Source organism: Ursus maritimus, unplaced genomic scaffold, assembly GCF_017311325.1.
Source record: "Ursus maritimus isolate PB19 unplaced genomic scaffold, ASM1731132v1 scaffold_1, whole genome shotgun sequence".
Taxonomy (NCBI): domain Eukaryota; kingdom Metazoa; phylum Chordata; class Mammalia; order Carnivora; family Ursidae; genus Ursus; species Ursus maritimus.
In genome coordinates this window covers 44535654-44561873 of record NW_024423343.1, presented here as the reverse complement: position 1 = coordinate 44561873, position 26220 = coordinate 44535654, and the positions used below count along the sequence as shown (strand labels likewise).

Here is a 26220-nt window from a genome sequence, read left to right as displayed (position 1 = left end):
GGCTCTGAGGTGGGGGTATTTGTTCTCAAGCATTATGCAAATCACAAAGACTACTTTTCTATCAATGTGTTTTTCATTTTCACAAGACTGAAAAAAATTCTGTAGATTTTTAAAAGTAAACCTACATTTGCAGAGTTTTGTAGGAACTAACTTTGAGAGACACTGTATTGGAATGATGTAGTGATGTGTTAGTTAAATAATGTTAAGCTGTGGTATTTTTGCTCCTGGTTTTGTTTTTGCCATTTCTAATATTTTCTTAATGTCTTTTTTATTCTTTTCTGCTTTCATGGTGGGTAGCGCCAGAGATGGTTGGTATATTATTTTCATAATTTTAAACAACTTACCACTTCTTAAAGCTAAAACCTTAATATTTGCATGCTTAACTTAATATTCAAACAGCAGTTTCACACGGATGTTTCTGATTGTTGTGTTTAAAGAGGTTTTACAATCCGTATTTTTATTTTTTTCAATGATATAGTCTCTCTTGCATTGTCCACTTCATTGCTTGTCTGGTTTTTTGTTTTGGTTTGGTTCGGTTTGGTTTTTCTTAGTTCAAGATTTACTTGCAAGGTCACTTTAACGAAAATAAAATAATATTTTCTTTATCTAAAGTCTGTGACAACTTTTGTTATTAATCTTGTTAGCCTAATTAAGCTAATGCGCACATTGGCTACTATTTTGATCTTTGTATATAATGTAAAAACGGTACAGTGCAGTGGGTTGTATACATAATATTGTGCTAATAAGCCTAATGAGATATTTGAGGTTTCTCTTTTACTTACAGAGGAAATCAGAAAAGTATCTTGTGTGTGTCCGAATTTAAGCAGAAATGTGAAGTCATATTTTATTATAAATTGTTAGAAAATTAAGTATTTATTTGAAATCAATATTGCCATTATTTAATTTGACATAATTTAAACTTCCTGGTACGTGTCACTGAGAGGCAAATCAGTTAAGTAGTATTGATAGCCTGAAGTGTACCCTCTAAGTTATAATAATTTAATACATTAAAAAAGAAGCTTGGCAAAAAGGATGAAAGAATGTTGCATGAAGGGGCGTTAAGTCAGCTGGTTAATAATTCGGTAGAAGATCCCTGCACAGCTGTAACTTACAATAAATAGCCAAGTAAATCTCAGAAAGATTAGTCAGTTTAAAATGCTGGAAATGCAGTAGAATATTTATAAGACTTTTGAATTGGAAAGAAATTTTTATAAGGAAAAGAAAAATATGCCGTTTTATAGTTTCTATAGGTTTTTGTAAATTTTTTCCTTTCTCTTTAAAAATATATAAATATATCACATAAACATAATTAAGGTAAGTAAACTAATAATTAGAAAATTAACAACCAAATAAATAAGAACCCAGCAGTTCACAAAAGACCACAAGTGGCTAATAACGCACGTAGACGTGTTCAATCTAGCCAAAGAAAATCTATAAATTAAATAAAGAATGAGAAATGCTATTTTAATCAACCAAATCAAACATTTTATTTCCTTGCTAATAATCAGTACAAGCGAAATTGTGATGAGACAAGATTTCTAACTCATTGCTGGGCCACGGTCAGTTTATAGCATCCCTTTGGAGAGTAAATTTGTTAGTAACACTAATATTTTTATTTGAGATCAGAAACTTTAATGCAATCTCTTCTGAGAAGAAAAGGACTATAAATGTGGAAAGTTTCTAGTTAATTTTATTCATAATTATGAAATACTGGAAACAGTTAAATTACATTAAAAATAATACATTGGTGGTTGCTAGAAGGAAGAGAAGTGAAGAGACAGGGTAAAGAGGTAGAGACTTCTGGTTATAAAGTAAATAAATCACAGGGATGAAAAATACAGGGAATATAGTCAATAATATTATAACTTTTCATGGTGACAAATGGTAACTGCACGTATTGTGGTGACATTTCATAATGTATATAAATATTGAATCACTCTATTATACACCTGAAACCAATATAATATTATTATCAACTATACTTGAATTTTAAAAAAATTAATAGAACATTATATAATCATTAAATTAGTTTTACAGGGACCCAATAGGGAATGTTTGTTCCACTAAGTTTTAAAAAGAATATAGGAAATTATATATATGTGATACATTAAAATAAATAAGAAAGTTATGTATAATATATGTTTTTTATATTATTATTAAAACTGTTTTTAAAAATGTAGAGATAGGAAAAAAGGAGACTCAAAGGACATACCTCAATGTATGAACAATTCTTGCAGAAGACTGGCTTTTCCTTCCTTGACATGCTTTTCTCCCTATTTCAAAATAAGAAAATGCAACAGGGCAAAATATTTCATTAAAAAAGTATATTATTAGTAATATGTTAATAATAAAGTTACCTTTTGCGTGATACGAGTTTACGATAATTTCTATCACTACATAAGTTAAATAAAGCTTTGTTTTCATCCAGAGTTTTAAAATTCAAAAGGGTATGGAAACCTAAGATTCAGTGATCATCAAATCATGATACACTAAATGAGACCTGGGAGGAAAGGTCAGAAACTGTGAGAAATTTTATGTTAGGAGTAAAGAAAACCAAGGAGAGAAATAATATTATGTGTCTGTTAGTAGGGCTAATTAAATGAAACAAAGGGGACTCCAAAGGGATCCTTATAAAATCACTATGGAGATATTCTTGTAAATATATACATTTTTTTTATTACTGAAATAGTGACCGATCCCTGTATTACTATGATTGCTATTCTGCCGTTCAAACACAAACACATTGATAAATAGTATTTTCAGGGTAGTTGAAATGATAGTGGTTTCATTTCAGAATGAACTGAGAAAATTTTTAAAACACTGTATAGTATCAAACCTTTCCAAGTTAATATAAATCCACTCTATCTATCTTATCTATCTATATCTATCTGTCATCTATCTATCTATCTATCTATCTATCTATCTATCTATCTATCATCTATATCTTCTATCTCTATGCCAGAAGACATAGTACACAGATCCTCACATATCCAAATAAAATACTTATACAAACCAGTTAATTTACACTATCTTTAGCTTTAAGTATCGACGTCTCTAAGTATTTGGCAGCATAGATATAACAAAATATTTCTTCTTGTGATAAAAAGAGGCTTTAAAAAAACAATGGTAAGTACTCTGACTTTTACTCAGCTGACTATAATTTGTATTCTGAGTGCTGGGAAGAAGTTTTGCAAAACCTTTGCGGTGGTGGCATTGCCCCGTGGTCTTTCTGCTGTAGATACAATGAAGAGCATTCTGAACGTTAAGAACGAATGAAGTGTGGCTTGCAGGTTTATGAATTTCTCCCTCTCTCTGGGCATGCGTACACTGGATTTGTAATAAGGACGTTAGATACCTGTTGCGAATGAAAGTAGTTTGGGGGAAGGCAAAGAGAAACACCATTGGCTAACGCACAAGTAGATGCAGTCTAATGAAATAAAATGTGAAGGAGAACAGAGGACAAAAGCCTTCTGTCTGAGAGACATTTTATTTTCTGCGGGAATAGGCTGTTTACATTTCACTCACCAGTAATGTGTCATGTGGTCACCCCTGACTACACATTACCTGCCTGAACAAAATTCCAGTTCTGTCAGTAAGAGAGGAAGGTAAAGTATATATATATATATATGTATATACATATATATATATATATACATATATATATACATATATATATATATGAACTGCCACACTCTAAAATGTGGCCCCCAATTCCCGTGATTAATGTGAGTCCATGCTTTTGACCTCTTCTTTGCTCGCCGGCGTGCACAGATTACCGGCAAGGGTGGGGAGGAAGGAGGTGCTAAAATTGAAGATAGCCAATTACCTTATGCAAAAAAAGAAGAGAGCTCGGAGTAGAGGACAAACTTTTTTGCCACTAACTTTTAACTCGAAATGTTAGGGCACTTGTGACGAGCACTGGGTGTTGTATCCCCGTGATGAGTCACGAAATCCTCCACGTGAAATGAATACCCTGGACGTTCACTCACTGGAATTTAAACAAAAACTTGGAAGAAAAAAAAATCTTAGGAGGAAAAGATTGTGTACTTGCTCTCAATAAGTCAGGGGCAACTTAACTTCCGGAAACATCTAAACCTTGCTAGGGAGAGGGGGACTCAAAGCAAAACTTAAAACTACAAGCAACAGCAGGACCAGTAGTAGAGGAAGCTTGCTCCGTGGCAAAGTGGCCAGCAGTTCTGTGTTCCCCATAGGATATGGCATTGCGTTTACTATTAAGTATTTTACCCAGGCCCTGGACAGTGGTAACCAGGGAGAAAAGGTGAAAACTATCAGGCTATCTCGAACTTTTCATCAAATTTGAGGTCTAGCTATCTTACTTATATTTAAATGAATAGTGATCCCGAAAGCCAACAGAGGAGATTTAAGTTGCAGTAAAATGACGTAGTAGACTTTACTGACAAAGAACATTTAAGTCTTAAAACGACTTAATTCCGTATATTTCTGTTTTCTTTTGTCTTTCGTGCATGCTAACCTCACATGTATTTAAAATATTTAGAATGCTAATGGGCCTGAGATACACACCGATATAAAAATCTGACAAGGCAGCATTTGCCATATTATTCCTTAGCCGATCAAAGCATGAAGATTTCAACTTCTGTTCAGTCTTTTTATTTCATGATTATCATCATTATTATCATATTATTATTATTATTGCCGTGAGCGTTTCTTATTTTAATGATTTTACTCTGTTTTACAGGAGGGGTTCAAAATGGGACTAACTCTTGAAGGCACAGTATTTTGTCTCGACCCATTAGACAGCAGGTGCTGATGTCAAGAACAAGAGATCCAGATTTGTGTTAAATTTGTTTATATGCATATACATCATTCCTTATTACTTTATGACAGGTAGTACGTGTGTGCCAATATATTTTTTAAGATCTTAACGTTTTGCAAATTATTTTAGTAAAATGTCCTTCGTTATTGATCTAGAACGTTTATTTTAAAAACAACTCACTGTAAAGTAAATCATACTTTTATGTTCCTTTCTGTTTCTCTTGTAGATGAATTTATAATCAGAAAACAAATTATCCAAGTATCTGTCTTGTGTCTGAGTTCTGAATAATTAGCATCTTGAAATTTGTGTTCATTTTCCAGGCTGCTAGTTTATTATTAATTCCCAAAAGCCATACCTTGATGATACCTTTCTAAGTCTTGAGGAGATATACCAATGCCAGACTAAATATGTTCTGTATTCAAACCAATAAGCATGTTACCATGCATTAGACAGGTGGCATTTTATGTATTAAATGTTGTTCTTATCATTGGCAAAATGTAAACTTTGAATATAATGCCAGCAGGTCATTTTAAGCAGGTAAAATAGCAAAAATATAATTTCCAATAATAATTAAAGCAAATAATTAGAGTATTTATTAGTAAAAGCAAAGTAATAATGTTAGCTATTATTCTCAGTTATACACTAAATCTTTTATTTCATAAATAAGGATAATGGAAAAAAGCAAAAATATGCTCATTACAAAACACTTAAAATTTAATTTCTGATGAGATAAGTTATATTGCTAGACATCTAAACATCATCTGATCTAATATTTTCTTTAAAAAAACATTTGGGATATATGCTGTCTATGGTTGCAATGTCTGTTACCCACATTTACTTTACCAAATATATTTTTTTCTCACTAAATAATATTATTCTCATATTTTCTCCTTTGATAAACATTTTCTCACCAAATTTTATTTTGTGATGCCCCATTAGTTTTGATACTTTAAAATAAGTAACAGTTATTCTTCATCAATATTATTTAGCAGTTTTAATTTGTCTTTGTTTTTGTTGAAGTCAGAATCTCATTTTTTATAAAGATCAAGTGACTTCTCAGTTTGGAATACATGAACAATAAAATTTTCTTGTACTTAATTCAGAATGTGCTGATAAACTCCGACCTTTAAAAATGTTTATTTTATATATACCTTTACCCATTATATAACAGTTTAATTTGTACTCAGTGCAAGAAGAATTAATGATTAAAATTTATAATTTGGTTCATTGCATCATAAGAAAAATAGATTAAATTAATGAAAATGTGAGCTTAGACTAGGGGTAGAACTCAAAAACAGATTTTTCTTTTACTCATGGGAATTTTTATCAAGTGCTAAAGATACATATTCACTAGGAAAAGAAATCAAATATGCTTATGCAATATTATATTTGTATGTATCTTCATAATGTTCTATGGTATATATAAGCCTTCTTATTTGTTTTCTGTTATCTGCTAAGTTGTACCTTAATTAGAGGTTAGTATATGTTTCATAAAGAAGAATCTTTATAATTTTGTTTGTCATATAGTATTTTGGAATTTGTATAATGAGGATGTTTAGAAGCCGTATCAATGGCTTTTTTTTAACAGATAGAATTTGTATTTTTATTGTACTTTAAAAGCTTTATGTAATAGGTATATATTTAGTGGCCATTTATTACCAATGGTAACACAATAGAGTACTATGATGGTATTTGCACACTTAAGATATGTTACTTTACCAATTTTTAATGGTAATCAATTCTGCTACTGGCATGACTAAATAGTACATAATTGGTCATTAATTATGAACATTTATTTCACCAGTGCATTTTTATGAAGATCCAGTTGAAAATTGTATTTCTATGTAAACTCGATGATGTTTGATTTTGCTGAGAATAAATGCTTTTAAATAAATAATTGTATATTTACTCATTAAATAATCTCTGGTTAAGTTAGAAACATTCTGAAGCTAATTACATGACAAAGTTTCCAGGTCAAAAAATGAAGCCCAAGAGTGGAAGGAAGGAAGGGAGGGAGGGAGGGAGGGAAGAAGGAAAGGAGTGAGGAAGGGAGGAAGGGAAGGAAAAGAATTAATGAACTTTACCTTTAACTTCATTTCTTACAGCCCACACACATTTTAGCTTTATAAGCAAATATCATTCAGTTGTGAAAACAGTGGACTTGATCCTGCTGGTGAGAGAGGTCATAATTTGGTTCCTTTCACTAGAAGCGTCTGGTGTAATAACTGTGTTATGTAAGTATCTCTTTTCAAAATTGAGAGCCTTTTTAGCCTAGTAATAATACAAAGGGTTTCTTGGTAGGTAGTCTTTAAAAAGTGGGCTTGATAAAAAGATTTGAGTGGTGGCTTATTGGAGTATCATGAACCTTAAAAACAAAATATTAAGTATTTTTAAGATTCACAGGACTTACATGTATGTTCTTTGCACACCAATGAACAATTCATTTATTACTCACTTTATGTGATAACATATAGTATGTGGATAAGAGAACATCTAGTAAGTTTGCTTAATAGATTTAACTTTGTTTACTTAACATTGTTAAATTGAAGATGACCGGGTTCCTGACTTCGGTTAGTTTATTATCATAAAGGAAAAGTAAGGCAATATACGAATTAATAGGTGAAAACCAATATGTTCTAAAGTACCATGTGAACCAAAAACTTCCCAGAAGACATTTCTATTTAACTATGTTTAAATGTGGGTACCTAGCATTGGCTAGTGTCTACAGTGTTAGATATCCACTGTGAGACTGTCAAGACAGTCCAATGGCAGTAATTTTCTCTTCTTATTTCTTTTATTTGGGATTTGGATTTTTTTTTTTTCAAAAAATTTTGGTCACATTATGGGAATTTATTTTTCAGATAGAATTTCTGATAGATTTTGCATTGTTGCATTTCTGAATGTTTTTTTTTTACTCTTTTTGATGTTACTTAACCATGAAAAAAAACTAGCTGCTAATATTTTTCTGTTCCAGTGTTTCCATATATAGTTCCAAATTCAATATTTATTCATGATTTTGGATTTCAACCTCTGTTAAATTAGTTGGAGAATCTTGGACTCAATTTTGACAACTAAATCTCAGACTCCACCTAAACTACACCCTTTCGAGTTGTCTGGCGCACTACTGAGATCGGCATGGCGGGTATTGCCTCAGATCCCCATATCTCATGCAGGAAAGGCCTAACTTGTGTCCTCTCCTTCCTAGATAAGCTCAGATACATTTCTCAAGAACTTCCTCCTTCAATGTCCATCTCATAAATGGGACAAAACCTTAATTCTTATATACTTGTTCCATGTCTTGATCTTATATTGTTAAGGACCAACTGTAACCCACTTCTAGAAATTCCTCAGGTAAAACTTATTTTCTCTGGATTCGTCCAAAGTGACTTTCCTTACTCTTATAAGGAGACCACCTAAAATAATTTATGGTCTTCTATGTCCTTCCTTTTGAGTAAACTTTTATGAAATATGGATATTATTTAAATAGTAGAAGACATTACATTTCTCTGGATTCATTTCCTTCCACTTTGGTTCATGGATTCTAAGACAGTACTTCCTAAATCATCGTTAAATAATATGCAAAATATGGCATACCTAAGGAGTTGAGTTTAAAGTCTCATTTCGAATTTTGCTGACATTACATGATAAATTGAAATAGCAGAATTTCTATGTCATTAACAGTGGGTTCTGTGTCACTTAATAGTCCACCATAACTGTATAACTAAAAATTTGGAAAAATTTACTTTATTTCCCTTTCCTGCATTTTTGGCGTTCATTCAGTTGCATACTCAAAATTCATCAGGTCAGACTTTTCCAGTTTACATACAAGTCTATAGGCACTTCTCAATATGCATTTAAGCCTTTTAAATATTGCTGTTTTCATTAAAGAAAACTTGGCCAGAAGCTGTAGGAGTTACCTTCTTAAAAGGGATGCTCCAGTACTCAATACCTAATTAAGTTCTTTATTAGAGGACATTCTGATATCCCATAGCATTTTCTTGGTAATTTGTCCTTTATTGAATTATCATTAATATATTTTGCAAAAATATATAAAATACTGTCTTGGAAAATCTTTTAAAAATATTTTAATAAAGTTTTTTTTTAACTTTTCTATTTATTCTCCAAAAATCTTGAAGTTTGCTTTGACATTTTTATATCCTATGGTGCCAAGCACATTTGTCCATAAGCATTCAGTAAACGTTGAATGCTTCTTCAGCATGCTTCTTGCTAATGATGTGAGCTAAAATTTCTTACGCTCTCTGTGAGAGAAAAGAACAACATGCCTTCCAAGTGAATATTAGAAGATAATCACTTTGTTCTCGCTGATGAAATCTTTACCATGATTTCAACTTTTATCTCACTGCAGCAATAATTTGCTAAATAAAGATCTTGACAATTCTCTAAGAGCATCTACAACCACTATAGAATCATAGACTAAGGAAATTTGGCCCAACTGAGGGAGGGAAAACGAATGGTTACTGGGTTTTCAAAGGGGCTGTGAAGATTTAAAGATGAATATTACATAATTAAGAGACATTGCTTATATTGAAAGGAATGGAGAACTGTATTTGTTGAGCATGTGTATTAACTCCTACTGTATCTTTCCTTGAATCCCATATTGTGGTCACACAGTTCTCATTGGTTTTAAATATTTTTAAGCTCATTTATTTGTCCTTAATTTTTATTGTCTCTTACTTCAAATGACATTTCACAAGAACATGTTGGGGCCCTTCCCAGTTGACTACTCCCTCCTCTCTGTCTGGCCAGGCTGCTGTGTTCTAGTCTGTTCCAAAGGTCACTTGTTCCAGTTGAAATAGCTGTCTGGATGGCCTGGAAATAATCCAGAGACTGGTTCTTTCCTACAAAGAAAGCAAAGAAAGATGTTTGTTTCTTGGCTACATTTTGAAAGGAAAAAAATAAAAGAATTTTGTGACTAAGTCTACTAAGCTGAGAAAAAATTAATATAACTCTGGGACAGCTTTAAAATTGTTATTTTTCAATGCTTTGTATCATTTTGCCTTTTTATATAATTTTTAAAATCACTTTACTATCAAAGTCATTAAATAATTGGTATTAGGAAGCTAAGTATATATAAGAAGTGTGGGCTGAGGAATTTTGGCCAAGATTCAGCATATACTGATTTCTCTCACAAATGCAAAGACACACTCATGCTTCATTTAGCTATTCAGTTCTTCATTTATTTTATTCTTGGTATCTGCTTTAATTGAAAAAAAAAAGCAGCTTAGGTTGTGCTAGACAGTACAGGGAACGGGAGGAGACAGGTAATGAAGGGATAGTCATAAATATTCAGAGATATCAGCTAACCCACACTTGGCCAAGTGGCTGTGCACAGATATTTGACCTGTTCATTTTTCAGACAATTTGGACCATTTTCAGGCTAGAGAGTGATAAGTATGATGCAATTATGCAACAAGCTGTTTCTACAGTGATTCCTCTTTAATTTCCTTTAATTCTCTGGTAATGCCTGCAGTTTTCATCTTTTCGACATAAAAGGAATTAAAGGAAAATACCTGAAAATAAGCTGACCAATTGTTTCATTACTTCCTGCCATCTGTGGCAATTGGAAAGATAAATATTACTTAGAATCACTTGAGTTTGAAAATTTCTAAACCATAGCTTATTTGAATGTTTGAGTAGTTTTTAATAAGATTACTTAAACTACTTGCTCTAGAACATCTCAATCTGATCTCTGATCACTGAACTAGGATTTTAAACTTAATACTGTGATGTTACAGTTATGGTTATAGCTCTGATCGGAGCTGTGACTTCGGGAGGGTCATTTAATGGGGTTCATGAAGTTCATGAACATTAGCTATTCTTGGCATAAAAAAGGAACAAAGTCCTCCAAACTAACCAAAAAATGTCACAGAAACCACATATTTCATCTTTTATTTACATACTAGTCTTAATAAATATTGAACCAATGTCTCCTAGGTAAATAGTGCATCTGGCTGGCAACAGTGTCATAAAAGGGGACAACAGAGACCACAGAACTGTCCCAGCCTTTGTATCTGTTTATAATCTCTAAATTCGTATATAGAATTCTGTCCTTTTAATAAAGTTGGGTGCAAGGCAAAAGCATGATTCTAAGATTCTCTACTTTCTCAACCTTTCTTACTCCTAGGGACACACTGAAAGATCTCAGCACGTAGTTGCACTGGAGAAATGGGCCTATGGTTCTCTTCAAAAATATTAATGGCTTGCCAAATTTTCAGGGTAACTTCAAGATAAATGATGCATGTCTCAAAGGAATTCAGGGACTCTCTTCTTTCCAAGTAAACATTAAACTTTGAAAACACCAGCAAAGAAATGTTGAAATGTATATAAGATACTACTATACTGAAATATCAAAGCACAGGTATTTTAAATATGTTTACATGAAGAGAAACATTTAAATTCACAGAGAATTTGTTATCCTTCTGGATTTTATAGGAATTGCTTGTATGTGCTTAGGTTTTATAATGAAGATTTATATGTGAGAATGTGAATATTAGAATAGTTTCTTGACATACATTCAAGTAAAACTTGCCTTTGACATATGAACTATACTCTTTTATGTAGTTTTTTGGTGAAGTTTTTTTTCTTTTTTTCCTGTACCTATGAAGAAAAGAAAATGCAAAAAAAGTAAAAATCCCTAGCGTGCCTGTTAAATCTTCCAAAGGTAGCAATTGTATTTCTCATCACTCCGAATCCTTCCTTAAGCCTTAATCATAGAGCTGAAACGAGAGAAAACAGCTGTCCTTGAAAACCACAAGGGGCTCGAGTATTTCTTCCTGCTATGCAAATTGATCAAATCTGTACAACCGTTGGAAGATAATCTACTGAAAATTCTAATGCAGGACCTCCTTCTTAGCAAACAGTTGATTTTTTTCAGAAAGAAGCAATCGAGAATGTCTATCTGATCAAATAAAATTAATTAGAAAGCTTGTAGACCTAAAACAAAGTCAGTGAGACCATGGAAAGCGCATGAGTCATACGACCTAGTTGAGTTTATTTAGAACACACACACACTCACAGAACTTTGGGATTCCATCAAAACCAGATTGTTTCCCGCACTGTTCCCCAACTAAAAATGAGAAGGTCAAAGCAAAATTAGACAAAAATATCCCCAAAAGCAATGCATGAAAATTGCCTAACAACTAACAAAACGAAATACATGGAAAAGTAAAGGGAACACCATGTTTTATCATTATGAATTTTACATGTTCAAGTGTTTTTTTTTAATCTCACATAATATTTAATATTGACTTGCATGTAACACCACTTATCTATTTCTTCAACAACTATGAGGAAACTTGCTATATAGCTAGTTCATTTTTCGGACATAAAATGAGACCATGTAACTAAGACTTAAAGGACACAGAGAACTATTTTGGAATGTGCTTGCTCTTGAGAAAGGCCAAGCGAGATTAAAATAAATGCGTTAATTGATTATTGTTCTGCAGGAGAATGAGCGATTTCAAGCAGAGAGAAACTTCGTTCTGTTTCAAAAGGTCAGCTGTGATGGTATTTAAGAGGAAAACTGAAGTCACATTTTTAATACTTAAGACAGATGCTTTATGTTAAAAGGCCTCTCTGATGAGGTCCTTTAGTGCTGACTGGAGTCTATTCTCCTGGGTGGATATAGATTGGAAGAAAAAAAAAAGTTATTGTCCTTCACTGATCCTTTCATGGCCCATAACTGCACATAGTCTGAAGGAACAATTGAAATTTCTGCCCCCAACTTTTATCTTCCCTCTCTGCTTCCTTTCCAGCAAGAGAGATATATCCACATAGACATACAGAGCTGAAGTTTCTAGAAATGTGATCCTGAATTTGGTTTAAGGCAATTATTAAAGTAGGTTAGGGTACTCGATGAAAATTTTAGAGGTGTTTTAGAGATATAGTTCTTTTTCTTTCATTTCCTAAAAGCTAAAACATCAAAAGAAAATGGTATAAATAATGAATATATATTGGCAAGAATAATGTTTACTTGTGACTGCCAAAATTTCAGATTACTGATACAAATTGTGGTATGTCTATGTGGCCAGAAAGATTATTGTGAGATGCACAGTCTTTTCCATCCAGCACTCATCATAGAATATTTTTTGGTATATGTGAAACCACAAGTACATCAGTGGGAACTTACTTGTATGGAAACACTGTAGTCAAACCACTAATCATGGCAGCCAGATTTCCCAGAATAAAGCAGTTGCTTTAGAAATTATGCCAACTACTTGGGTTAAAAATACGGTTTCAAAAATTGCAGATCAGCATAATATGGAGAAGTTATTAGCAAACTGCAGAAATGTGGTTCTAAAGCAGACAGTGTTGAACAGCAATTTCATAATGAGTTTTATTTTTCTTACAGTTAGGGTCTTAAACAAAGAACAGTTGCAAACCCTGTCTGGCATACCTTCAGTCAAGCTGGGGTTTGCCTCTAAATAGCTCTATTCTGCCTAAATGAGTTTTAGTCACAGAATATGTCTTTTTCCTATAGGACATAGGGCACCATGTTAACATTTTTTTCTCATTTAAACTACATAATTATTCAGATGTTTTTATAAGTTATTTTTGGCTTTACTACCTGACACTTCGTACTAGTTGTGAATTAATATGAATTAGAGCCAGGGCAATTATAAATATAAAACAATGTGATTTCCATTAATATTCCAATATTCGAGACAGACTCAGGATGAAAGGCAGACAGGCCCACTATGGTTAAGCTTTTGTAAGAACTTCAAATTTCAAAACAACAACCACAAAGAATACAATGAAGCTATATACATTCGTAAAACATGCTTGCTGTTTGCCGAGTTTATAAAACAAATTCACAAAATGAGTTTCTATTTCTTAATTTTCATGTATATTTCTTAATGCTGCAAAATGCCAATTTGTTATACATAAAATTCTTTCAATTAGCTTGCCTATACAAATGATGACCCTCTATAATTTCGCTCTCTATATGGTACTATTGAGAAAAAACTTTATCCAGTATTTTCCATCGAGTTAATTCTCTAGAGCAGAAATCATCTACCAGTTCTGTGATAAAAGGATCAGTCACAATCAACTGTTCTAGCTTAGGGTTTTCACAGCGGACATGAAATGGTGCGGATAATTGATGGAAGTTTCTGATTACTATTTCCCAACTCTGTTCCAATAGATGTGAAAGTGTCACAAAATAAGTGGGTTTCTATATGAAGACTGTAAAATCCAAAGGTGGTAGATATTCTCCCATTGAAATAGTTCAAATATCAAATCATGTAATATACTTTGGATTATGTAGTGTTATATTTTTAATTTTTTTTGACTTATTGATACCATGTCTTAAAGAATATTCCTCTGGTTGCTAGTTGCAACTTTGGTTCTAACTTCTTTTTATAGAAAAAATTACATTTAAGCATAAAGATAATATTAATGGTGTGTTGAGTTTCCCAAAATAACTGTTGTTAAAGTATTCAGAAGTGGACTTTGAAACATCTTAGGATTAATGATTCTTAGAAAAAAAATAGTACATAAAGCTAAAGATTCGGCTATTCGTGATGATATCTGCCTCTTCCTAACTAGAATTTCCATATTAAATAAAACTTGGTTAAAATCCAAAATACTGAAAATACCAATTGCAGGCAAGGATGTAGCACAGCAGGAACTCTCATCCATTGCTGGTGAGACTATAAAATAGTGCAGCAACTTTGGAAGATGGTTTTCAGTTTCTTGCAAAACAAAATATAGTCTTACCATTGAATTCAGCAACTACTCTCATAAATATTTATCCGACTGATTTGAAAACATGTCTACACAAAAACCTGTATGTGTATGTTTATTGCAACTTTATTCACTATTGCTAAAAACTAGAAGCAACCAAAATATCCTTCAGTGGGATCCTGAAACAGGAAAAAAAGACACTGGGTAAAAACTAAGGAAATCTGAAAAATCTGTGGCCTTTAGTTAATAATAATGCATCAGTATTATTTCCTTAATTGTAACAAATCCAAAATACGTTAATCATGGGGCCACTGGTGTGCAGTAAGCGGGAATTCCCTGTTCTGTATTTGTGATTTTTCTGTAGATCTTAAAACTGTTCTGAATTTAAAAGTTTACTTAAAAAAATATTAAGAGCTCCTTGAGATATGTGGTAACCGATATGTTTGCTGGCTAAGTTTTTATCAATATAACACTCGAAATGTTAAAAAAGCAAAATATAGATATAAGAAGAAATTAACTGTAGAAGTGCCAGTTTTTTCTAGACCTAGCAACAAAAAGAAAGGCCTGTTAAGCCTAAAAAAGGCTAGAATGCATCAGAAATAAAAGAAGTGATGATAGTCAAACCAGCATTGGGTGTGCATTAATGTTACAGGAACTCAATAGAAACACTAGATTTTTTTTTTTTTTGAGTTGTAGAAATGTCACAAATGACATTTTCCAATGCCATTTCAAAGACCCTGTTTAATTCTTTTTAAGGGCTGGTGTCTGTCAAAGGTAAATAAAGACCCTTGGGGGGATGAAAAAATAGTAAGGTATTTAATATACTTAAGTCCATGCAGAAGGAAAGACCTAGACATGGTTGTATGGCCATAGATTAAAATGCAAATAAACAAACAAAAAAACCTCCACAAAACAATGAAAATAAATGAATATAATCTCATTCATTCACAGCAGATACCACGTACATACCTTGAGTAGAACAATTATTTTGATGAAAAAAATATGAAAGTGCAAACTTAATGCATTATATTAACCTTTAGAAAGATTTTAATCCAGTGGGAGATACGAGCTGTTCATGGTGAACAACTCAAAGGGAATGAATGTAATAGTCATAGAAAGGGTGTTGAGTCAGGTCACAGCGACTTCTGTTCGTAGATGGTACCGAGTAAAGCGACGCCGGCCAAGATGTGCTGTGCCGACAAGTGACCCCCACGTTATCAGGGCTGAACAAAGTTTATTTCTCACTCACACTGCATGTCATTACAAAATGCGGCAGTTCTGTTCCAAGGCGGATCTCTTCCAGGCTAAAGAGGCTGTCCCTAACTGCAGCACTACCGATCTTGTGGTAAAGAGAAAAGAGGCATGACGAGTCATTTGCTGACTCAACACTTCTGCCGGCAGCGGCACACATCGCTTATGCTCAGAAGTGAATACATATTACTTCACTGGCCAAGCAAGTACATGACTCCTCCCGAGCTCCTCAGGAGAGAAACGACTAGGAGGGAAACAAAAGTTTACAAGCATCAGTATAATCCATGATACTTATTAAATGTCTCTAATGTTTATTGATTTTGTGACCTAGGAAAACAAATAACAATATCTTTAAACCTCAGTCTGCTCACCTATAAAATATGAATTGTATTTAGTCGTGGAGTTAAGAATGAAATGAATATGCGAAGCATCTAAATTAGATAGGAGCTTAAATGACAGCTGCTATTATAAATGCCACATGAATGTGGAAGTACTATTAGGGCAATGAGAGTCTTATGCTTCCAATAAGTCTGAGGTAAAAAAAAACAAGAATAAGAATAAAGCATGAAGGAAATTAATATAAAAGGGCTTAAACTTGTATTTCTTTAACTTTTTTATATATCATCAAATGACTTAATAACAAAAATTGTTTTGATATATCGTTTCAGAATAATTTCCTTGTGACTGCCTCATAAAATGTTCTGCAATTTTGAGCCGCCTGTTTGCTCCATACTGTATCTTTAGCGAAAGTGAGATTCAATCTTTCCAGGATTGGATGTCCAGAACTAAATAAATCATAACAAGACCTACGTAATTGAAAACAGGAATGTTGGTCTATTGGAGGGCTTACCCCTGCAATAGTGGCCATTGGCATGGCTTTTGCAGTGGGTCTGTGTCTGCCAGAAGCCTTTGCGCTGTGCATGGCTACAGAACCAAGAGTCCCACAAAGTATAACCCAGTTTGCTTTACTGGGAAGCCAAAAAACTATGTGCTTTTTCTATGGTTTGAAATTTATCCCAAGGAAAAATTCAAACCAAAACCAAAATTGGCTAAAATTCTTAGGAAATATGAGTACTTGGGCAACACAGATATGCTGAATTGTAAATGGCTGCTGACAAAGTGTCTGTCCAACTCTGCTTCATTCAACATGGTAGACATGGAGTAGGAAGTAATTATATATTGCTTAAACGCAGTGTCCTTATCTTTCTTCCTCTTAAAAATTTGAATACACGGTTTCCATGACTCTAAACTCTTCTAATAGTTTCTTTTTTCACAAGTACCAATTCTTGCTCTTTCACTAATAAATCTCTTCTCACATTTTGATAGTTTCACTTCTACTTGGATGTTGTTAAATCCTTACATTTAGTATTCTTTTATGTGGTATCTTCTGCCTTTCCATCTAACCATTAAGTGCTTGCTAACAGCTACTATAAAGTATGCTTTTTAATGACCTTCGACTATAAATAGAATGTATTAATAAGCATGTGTTTTGCTAATGAACTCTCTCATCTGCCTGTTCATCATTTTTCTTTGTTTTACTGCTCATATCTACAAAATTACATTTTTTTCTCAAAGGATATTATGGTCTGAGAGTTGCCTCAGAAATATTTGATCAATTTTAAACAAGGAAATAAGACCATTTAAAAATATTTCGAAGTCAGTTGATGTGGGACCTTGCTAATAAAGGCACAATTTAAATTTGTATTTACATATTTACATATCCTACATAATTCTCTAAAAATGTGTATTTGAGATACTCCCAGGGTTGAAACCACTGAGTTGCTCTCCTTGCATGAAGTCAGAATAGGGTTCAGACACTTCTAGCAAAAATGTGGAATTTGGGTAAGGAAGAATTCTCAAGAGGAAACTTGAGAGTTACTAATGGATGGATTACCCAGAATGAAAGATCTGGGGTAAACAATTCCAAACTGGGCTTCAGATCAGAGAAATACAAGAGGATGAATACAGGAGAGGCTGCTGAATTTGGGAAGCTTGAGCTGTAACTTAACAGGGATCTCATGAGCATTCACAGCAGGAGAGAAGATAAGCAGGGTAGTAGCTTTTTTACATGTGGATGAGACTACCGTGGAAAGATCCCACTTTTCCACAGTCCTAGGAAGAAAGTATGGTCCAAGGCTTATGTCAGTTCCAAGAATCAGCACCTAGGGAAAGACCTATAGTTTGGAAAGTAAGACATTGGGAGGTGAGAGTCAGATTGACAAGGGAAATTTTGCTTTATGTTTTAAATATGTGCTAAAGTAATTAAGATATAATAATGTCCTAAGACGTGTTCCCTAGGAAAAACACTCTGAGATGAATATTTGCAGACGGGTGGCTCACTAGGAATTGCTCTTGGTGATGACACCCATCCAGGAGTTAGAGAAGCCTGACAGGGCAGAAGGCCATGTTGAACTGTGATGCACAATGGCTTCAGCCATCCAGCAGGGAGCTCTGGGGCTAAATGACCCTTCAGAGAAACTCCGAATTAAGAAATGGGTCTGTACCCTCTCGTGGATTAGTAATTAGATGCAGTTTACTTCAGAGAATTGCAGTTACTTTGGGTGAGGCCTCACCCTTTGGCCAAAAGTGATTCCTGGGGAAGGACTCAGCTATGAGCCATTAGAAAGCAATGATTCTGGCCATTGGGAACAATAGTGCCTTGGGTACATCCTAACAGAGGGATGTGGGTATCTCATTTGGAAATAGTTCCTCCATGATTTTGGTCAGTCTTTGTTTCATAAATAAAGTGGATGACTAAGTGCATTATCAACCATCTGCCCATTTTGAGGATTTTCCATCATGACTGTCTTGCTGGGCAGTAGAATGGAAAAGCATCTATTCTGCACACCGAAGCATATACCATTTAACTGGGTCTTGGTTAGTCTTTTCTAGCACAGCACCTCCGATAAAGACTATTCTTTGATTCAATTTAGTGTAGGACCATCGATCCTGCATCTGTTGGCTCATTAAGGACAGAACTAATTGCTGCTATTCCCACCCTTCATTCACTTGGAATTTAATATTTATTGTTTTTGATTTACTATTTTGCCTAGAGAAAAGGAGGGTATAGTTTAAATGGGTTCCATTTCATTTACTCCACTGTAATATCTCTGACCCTACAGACCAAGGAATAAATTGGGGTTTTTTTGTCTAATAATAAGCACATTCATTCAAATTCTAAATTTATGTACCAGAGAACTGACCAAAAACCCAATTGACCCATTGCAAGTTGAACTTTGGCCAGGAATTCATTAATCAACAAGCTCCAAACACTCTCACCCTGATCGAGGGTCTATGATGATGTCTTGTGTCCAGCTGTATTCAAAACATTTCCCTTCCTCAGTGTACAATCGCTCAAATAATTGGCCATAGATTCTTTGGAGGAAAGTCTAGGCATATCATTACCATATACATTTGATGTACTGTTGCAGGGAGAATCCTTATTCCTGCAGATTTGATCTCTCCTTCCATCAATGGGTTCTGGCTCTCAAAACTTGCTCAATTCCCATATTGACAAAGGATTGTGGAATTTTATTGGGAAATCTGGCCTTGGTCTTCTGATGATCCATTCTTGATTTTTTGTTATTACGTAGTTAGAGCAGCATTACATATCTAGAAATATAGGCTGAGTCATATTTTTCTTAGCTGACCACAGACCATATATCTATAGATTGAATTACTCTTATCTGAACATCTACAATGCCCATAAGGATGCCATATTCTGTTACCATCTCTGTTGCTTCTTACAGGCCAAGGACCTCTGCCTGTCAGACCAAACTTGTTGCTTATTACAATAATTGCAGTACTTTTCTTCTGATGGTTAAATGTCTCCACTTGAACTCTATTTGGAATCTTTCCATCCCCATTGCTATCTATAAGGCAAGTTCTATATGAACACCATCTATCTTCAACCTGAAGAGTTCAGCCACTGTTGATCTTGGCAGCAGTGCTGGTGCTCCTCTCACAAGTATAGTACCGATCACTCTGATAAATGGAGCATACTTTGGGTGATTTGGAAAGATGTATCTGGTGGCTTTTCTAGCTTTATGTAGATTACCTACTCTAGCAGTACTTCTCTGAGTCTTTTTTAAAAACTTATTTCACCATCTTCTGCAGAAGATGTTTTGTCATTTTCATTTCAGAAACCAGCTCCTCAGTATATTTGAACTGTCTTTCCAGGCTATAAAATCCTATAGCAAAGGAGAATGCTCCCACATCAATAAATTATCACTTATCCAAATTTGTAATTTCTTTCCTTTGGTTCCAAAATGGTCTAATTTCTGCTGATACACAGTTTCTGAAGCATCTTGGGGGTGTAATTTCCTTCCTTCCTAGGAGGCTCAGAACTTCCTTTGCCAAATTATGTTGTGACTTTACTCTAGTTTTGGGTCTGGTGGCCCAGGGGATAGATGGGTGTAGATTCCCAAGAAGGGATATATATTGTCTTGCTGGTTTAAGACTCCTGTGGCTTCTAAAAACAAATGAAGAGTACAAAACTTGAAGCATCTTGGGGGTGTAATTTCCTTCCTTCCTAGGAGGCTCAGAACTTCCTTTGCCAAATTATGTTGTGACTTTACTCTAGTTTTGGGTCTGGTGGCCCAGGGGATAGATGGGTGTAGATTCCCAAGAAGGGATATATATTGTCTTGCTGGTTTAAGACTCCTGTGGCTTCTAAAAACAAATGAAGAGTACAAAACTTTAACAGGGAAAATGGGGACTTTTTTTGAAGGGTTCAAGGTGACCTGATCACTCAAGTTGGGGAATGCATTTATTCATGTGTTCAATTCCATGTTTCCTATCTCCATTTCTTCCCAATCTTAGAGCCCTAATTCTGGGTAATAGGCTTCCAGATTTGAGCACCCAATCTTTTCTGGAGCCAGCCTCCCCTTTGCAACCTGAATCTTATACTCAGTGTTTTTTTTTTTTTCTTCCCTCCAGAATGAGATGAGTCTCTTCACATTGTGCCAACACATTCTGGCTTTCAGAGTTTGTCTTTATAAAAAAAAAAAAAAAAAAAAAAAAGTACAGGAGAAAGATTAGTGGAAAAAAGAAAAAAGAAAAAACCTAGAGTTCCCACCACTGCAGCTATTTAGGAAGCAAATGATGGTTGTTAACATGCAATACGAAAATCTTCACATGCTCAAGCCCATAGCTCTATCCAAATGCCATAAACCCAGATATCCTTACTCCTGATTTGCTGTCTCTGACCAACCAACCAATTCACTCACTACTGCTTATGAATTTGCTTATATTAATTACTACAGGACAGCTCCCTTCATAAAGTGGATGACTAAGTGCATTATCAACCATCTGCCCATTTTGAGGATTTTCCATCATGACTGTCTTGCTGGGCAGTAGAATGGAAAAGCATCTATTCTGCACACCGAAGCATATACCATTTAACTGGGTCTTGGTTAGTCTTTTCTAGCACAGCACCTCCGATAAAGACTATTCTTTGATTCAATTTAGTGTAGGACCATCGATCCTGCATCTGTTGGCTCATTAAGGACAGAACTAATTGCTGCTATTCCCACCCTTCATTCACTTGGAATTTAATATTTATTGTTTTTGATTTACTATTTTGCCTAGAGAAAAGGAGGGTATAGTTTAAATGGGTTCCATTTCATTTACTCCACTGTAATATCTCTGACCCTACAGACCAAGGAATAAATTGGGGTTTTTTTGTCTAATAATAAGCACATTCATTCAAATTCTAAATTTATGTACCAGAGAACTGACCAAAAACCCAATTGACCCATTGCAAGTTGAACTTTGGCCAGGAATTCATTAATCAACAAGCTCCAAACACTCTCACCCTGATCGAGGGTCTATGATGATGTCTTGTGTCCAGCTGTATTCAAAACATTTCCCTTCCTCAGTGTACAATCGCTCAAATAATTGGCCATAGATTCTTTGGAGGAAAGTCTAGGCATATCATTACCATATACATTTGATGTACTGTTGCAGGGAGAATCCTTATTCCTGCAGATTTGATCTCTCCTTCCATCAATGGGTTCTGGCTCTCAAAACTTGCTCAATTCCCATATTGACAAAAGGATTGTGGAATTTTATTGGGAAATCTGGCCTTGGTCTTCTGATGATCCATTCTTGATTTTTTGTTATTACGTAGTTAGAGCAGCATTACATATCTAGAAATATAGGCTGAGTCATATTTTTCTTAGCTGACCACAGACCATATATCTATAGATTGAATTACTCTTATCTGAACATCTACAATGCCCATAAGGATGCCATATTCTGTTACCATCTCTGTTGCTTCTTACAGGCCAAGGACCTCTGCCTGTCAGACCAAACTTGTTGCTTATTACAATAATTGCAGTACTTTTCTTCTGATGGTTAAATGTCTCCACTTGAACTCTATTTGGAATCTTTCCATCCCCATTGCTATCTATAAGGCAAGTTCTATATGAACACCATCTATCTTCAACCTGAAGAGTTCAGCCACTGTTGATCTTGGCAGCAGTGCTGGTGCTCCTCTCACAAGTATAGTACCTATCACTCTGATAAATGGAGCTTACTTTGGGTGATTTGGAAAGATGTAGCTGGTGGCTTTTCTAGCTTTATGTAGAGTATCTATTCTAGCAGTACTTCTCTGAGTCTTTTTTAAAAACTTATTTCACCATCTTCTGCAGAAGATGTTTTGTCATTTTCATTTCAGAAACCAGCTCCTCAGTATATTTGAACTGTCTTTCCAGGCTATAAAATCCTATAGCAAAGGAGAATGCTCCCACATCAATAAATTATCACTTATCCAAATTTGTAATTTCTTTCCTTTGGTTCCAAAATGGTCTAATTTCTGCTGATACACAGTTTCTGAAGCATCTTGGGGGTGTAATTTCCTTCCTTCCTAGGAGGCTCAGAACTTCCTTTGCCAAATTATGTTGTGACTTTACTCTAGTTTTGGGTCTGGTGGCCCAGGGGATAGATGGGTGTAGATTCCCAAGAAGGGATATATATTGTCTTGCTGGTTTAAGACTCCTGTGGCTTCTAAAAACAAATGAAGAGTACAAAACTTTAACAGGGAAAATGGGGACTTTTTTTGAAGGGTTCAAGGTGACCTGATCACTCAAGTTGGGGAATGCATTTATTCATGTGTTCAATTCCATGTTTCCTATCTCCATTTCTTCCCAATCTTAGAGCCCTAATTCTGGGTAATAGGCTTCCAGATTTGAGCACCCAATCTTTTCTGGAGCCAGCCTCCCCTTTGCAACCTGAATCTTATACTCAGTGTTTTTTTTTTTTTCTTCCCTCCAGAATGAGATGAGTCTCTTCACATTGTGCCAACACATTCTGGCTTTCAGAGTTTGTCTTTAATTGTCGACTAATCACCTTTAGTCAACCATGTTTTTCTTTTGTCCAGACGCTTAACCGCTGTGCCACCCAGGCGCCCCTCAACCATGTTTTTCTTTTGTTTTCTTAGCTGACCACAGACCATATATCTATAGATTGAATTACTCTTATCTGAACATCTACAATGCCCATAAGGATGCCATATTCTGTTACCATCTCTGTTGCTTCTTACAGGCCAAGGACCTCTGCCTGTCAGACCAAACTTGTTGCTTATTACAATAATTGCAGTACTTTTCTTCTGATGGTTAAATGTCTCCACTTGAACTCTATTTGGAATCTTTCCATCCCCATTGCTATCTATAAGGCAAGTTCTATATGAACACCATCTATCTTCAACCTGAAGAGTTCAGCCACTGTTGATCTTGGCAGCAGTGCTGGTGCTCCTCTCACAAGTATAGTACCTATCACTCTGATAAATGGAGCTTACTTTGGGTGATTTGGAAAGATGTAGCTGGTGGCTTTTCTAGCTTTATGTAGAGTATCTATTCTAGCAGTACTTCTCTGAGTCTTTTTTAAAAACTTATTTCACCATCTTCTGCAGAAGATGTTTTGTCATTTTCATTTCAGAAACCAGCTCCTCAGTATATTTGAACTGTCTTTCCAGGCTATAAAATCCTATAGCAAAGGAGAATGCTCCCACATCAATAAATTATCACTTATCCAAATTTGTAATTTCTTTCCTTTGGTTCCAAAATGGTCTAATTTCTGCTGATACACAGTTTCTGAAGCATCTTGGGGGTGTAATTTCCTTCCTTCCTAGGAGGCTCAGAACTTCCTTTGCCAAATTATGTTGTGACTTTACTCTAGTTTTGGGTCTGGTGGCCCAGGGGATAGATGGGTGTAGATTCCCAAGAAGGGATATATATTGTCTTGCTGGTTTAAGACTCCTGTGGCTTCTAAAAACAAATGAAGAGTACAAAACTTTAACAGGGAAAATGGGGACTTTTTTTGAAGGGTTCAAGGTGACCTGATCACTCAAGTTGGGGAATGCATTTATTCATGTGTTCAATTCCATGTTTCCTATGGGAACACAAGCAGGGGGAGTGGGAGAGGAAGAAGCAGGCTCATAGCGGAAGAGCCTGATGTGGGACTCGATCCCAGAACGCCGGGATCACGCCCTGAGCCGAAGGCAGACGCTTAACCGCTGTGCCACCCAGGCGCCCCTCAACCATGTTTTTCTTTTGTTTTTTTCCTATTCTATCCAATGCCCAACCAACAGCCATCCAATTCCATAGTCTTTATAAATATTACATTCTCTAAACCCTTAAATACCTGCATTGTTGCATCTAACAGTGTATTCCTTTCCACGGGTATCCTTTCCATTTGATCACTTTCATCAATTGTACTGCTGCTCTGTTCAAGGCTACATCAGTATTCAACCCATCAGCAGCAATTGGTCCTGACTGTCAGTTTGCCAGAAGTGATCTTGCTCCAAATTATCATGTTAAAGTTTGCCTTTTAGGATCATACTCTGTATTAACTATCATAGGTCACTTTCATGAAGAAATAGACTCTGTGTTGGAAATCTGCAATAACAATATCTGTAAAGGAATGAGGGAAGTAGGATTAGGCAGAGGTAGAAATTGCAATGCAATACAGTTGTAACAAAGACCTCAGATAATCCCACAGGGAACTCTGTAGCTGGAATAGCTTTTCAGAAATGTCTAAATAAATTTGAGAGAATCTGTACTTCCTGTTTAGATTCACCATTGGATATAGACTTCCCTGAGGATAAAGTGTAATCTTAGGTGAGGTAGTGCCCGGGCAGAAAGTGATTCCTAGGCTGTGACCCCTCAGGGGGGACAACACTACCAACATTTGTGAGAACGAATACCCCAAATCCCATGGTGTTATCTGAGAGGGAAGGGAACACCATCCAGCATTAATCTCAAACACTTCATGATGGTATGCCTCTCTATGCTTGATTTGTGTAACAAAAATTATCTCACACAGCTATAAACTTTTAACGATATCCTATTATAATATAATGTTTCCAATGTCCAGTTCTGGTAGGCAGATTTTTAAAAGGGTCCCCAATATTTCCAATCTTTAGTGCACATGCCCTGTATAATACCCTCCCCTTGATTTGGGCAGGGCCAGTGGATATAATGGGGTATCACTCCCTTGATTACATTACTATTCAATTGACTTTGAGTTAACCAAAAGGAAGAGATTATCTCAGGTGGGTCTAGCATAGTCAGGTGAGCCCAATAAAAGAAAACGAAGCTTTGGAGAGATACTCTGCTACTGACCACTGAGAAGCAGCAAACTCCCAAGCTGTTCGGGGGCGACCGGTAATGGAAGGCTTCTAGTTGGTAGAGAATCCTGACTGACAGCTAGCAAGAAACTGGGACAACAATCATACAACCACAAGGTAATGCATTCTCCCAACACCTGAATAAGATTGAGAGGACCTTGAGTCCCAGATAAGGTAGCAGTTCCAGCTAACAGTTTGACTTCAGCCTTGTAGACACTAAGCCATGCCTGGACTTCTGACCTACAGAAACGCTGAGATAAGAAGTAGGTGTCATTTCGAGTCTCTAGGTTTGTGGTACTTTCCTATGCAAGCCCTGATAACTAATAACCAACATTTGAGAAACTCTACAACTTGACCTCGACTTATCTATCCAGTGGTATTTCTCAAGATAAGCCAAAATGAAAACATTGTATCAGTATCTTCCAGCTTCCCTCATTTTGCCCCTAAACATATGGTTCTCATTTCTGCATCTGTATTTGTTCCCATGATGTTGTCTTCTATGTGGAATTCTCTCCTCATTCACTCTGCTTATCTAAATCCTACACATTCTTCAACACCCAAGGGCTACATCTTCTATACGGCATTTAATCTGCATTTTATCTTAAGGTACATATAGGCTCTAATTCATTATATGGCGAATACATACATCCAAGTAAACCCAGTCTGCCTTCTAAGTCTATTTCAAAATGTGACCAAAGTTTGGAGAGAGGAAGATTCTGTGTCCTCCTTTCCCCAACTACCCTGTTGATCCCAGTTCAACTTTGACACTTTAAGGACAAGGTGACTACTGAAATGGATGGATATACTCTCTAGAATGGGGTTCAAAGGAAGAACTGGCTTT

General features: G+C 35.2%; 1 protein-coding gene across 6 annotated transcripts in view; it reads left to right on the top strand.

Moving 5' to 3' along the window:
• GULP1 (GULP PTB domain containing engulfment adaptor 1) overlaps positions 1 to 6689 on the top strand; it is a 253239-nt gene extending 246550 nt beyond the window's left edge. For all 6 annotated transcript variants that reach the window (XM_008687243.2, XM_008687247.2, XM_040643035.1 and 3 more), the window contains one exon: positions 4718 to 6689. In XM_008687243.2, the coding sequence (XP_008685465.1) occupies positions 4718 to 4789 (72 nt within the window). In that variant the 3' untranslated portion in view covers positions 4790 to 6689. The remainder of the gene's footprint in view (positions 1 to 4717) is intronic.
• Positions 6690 to 26220: the final 19531 nt, after the last annotated feature.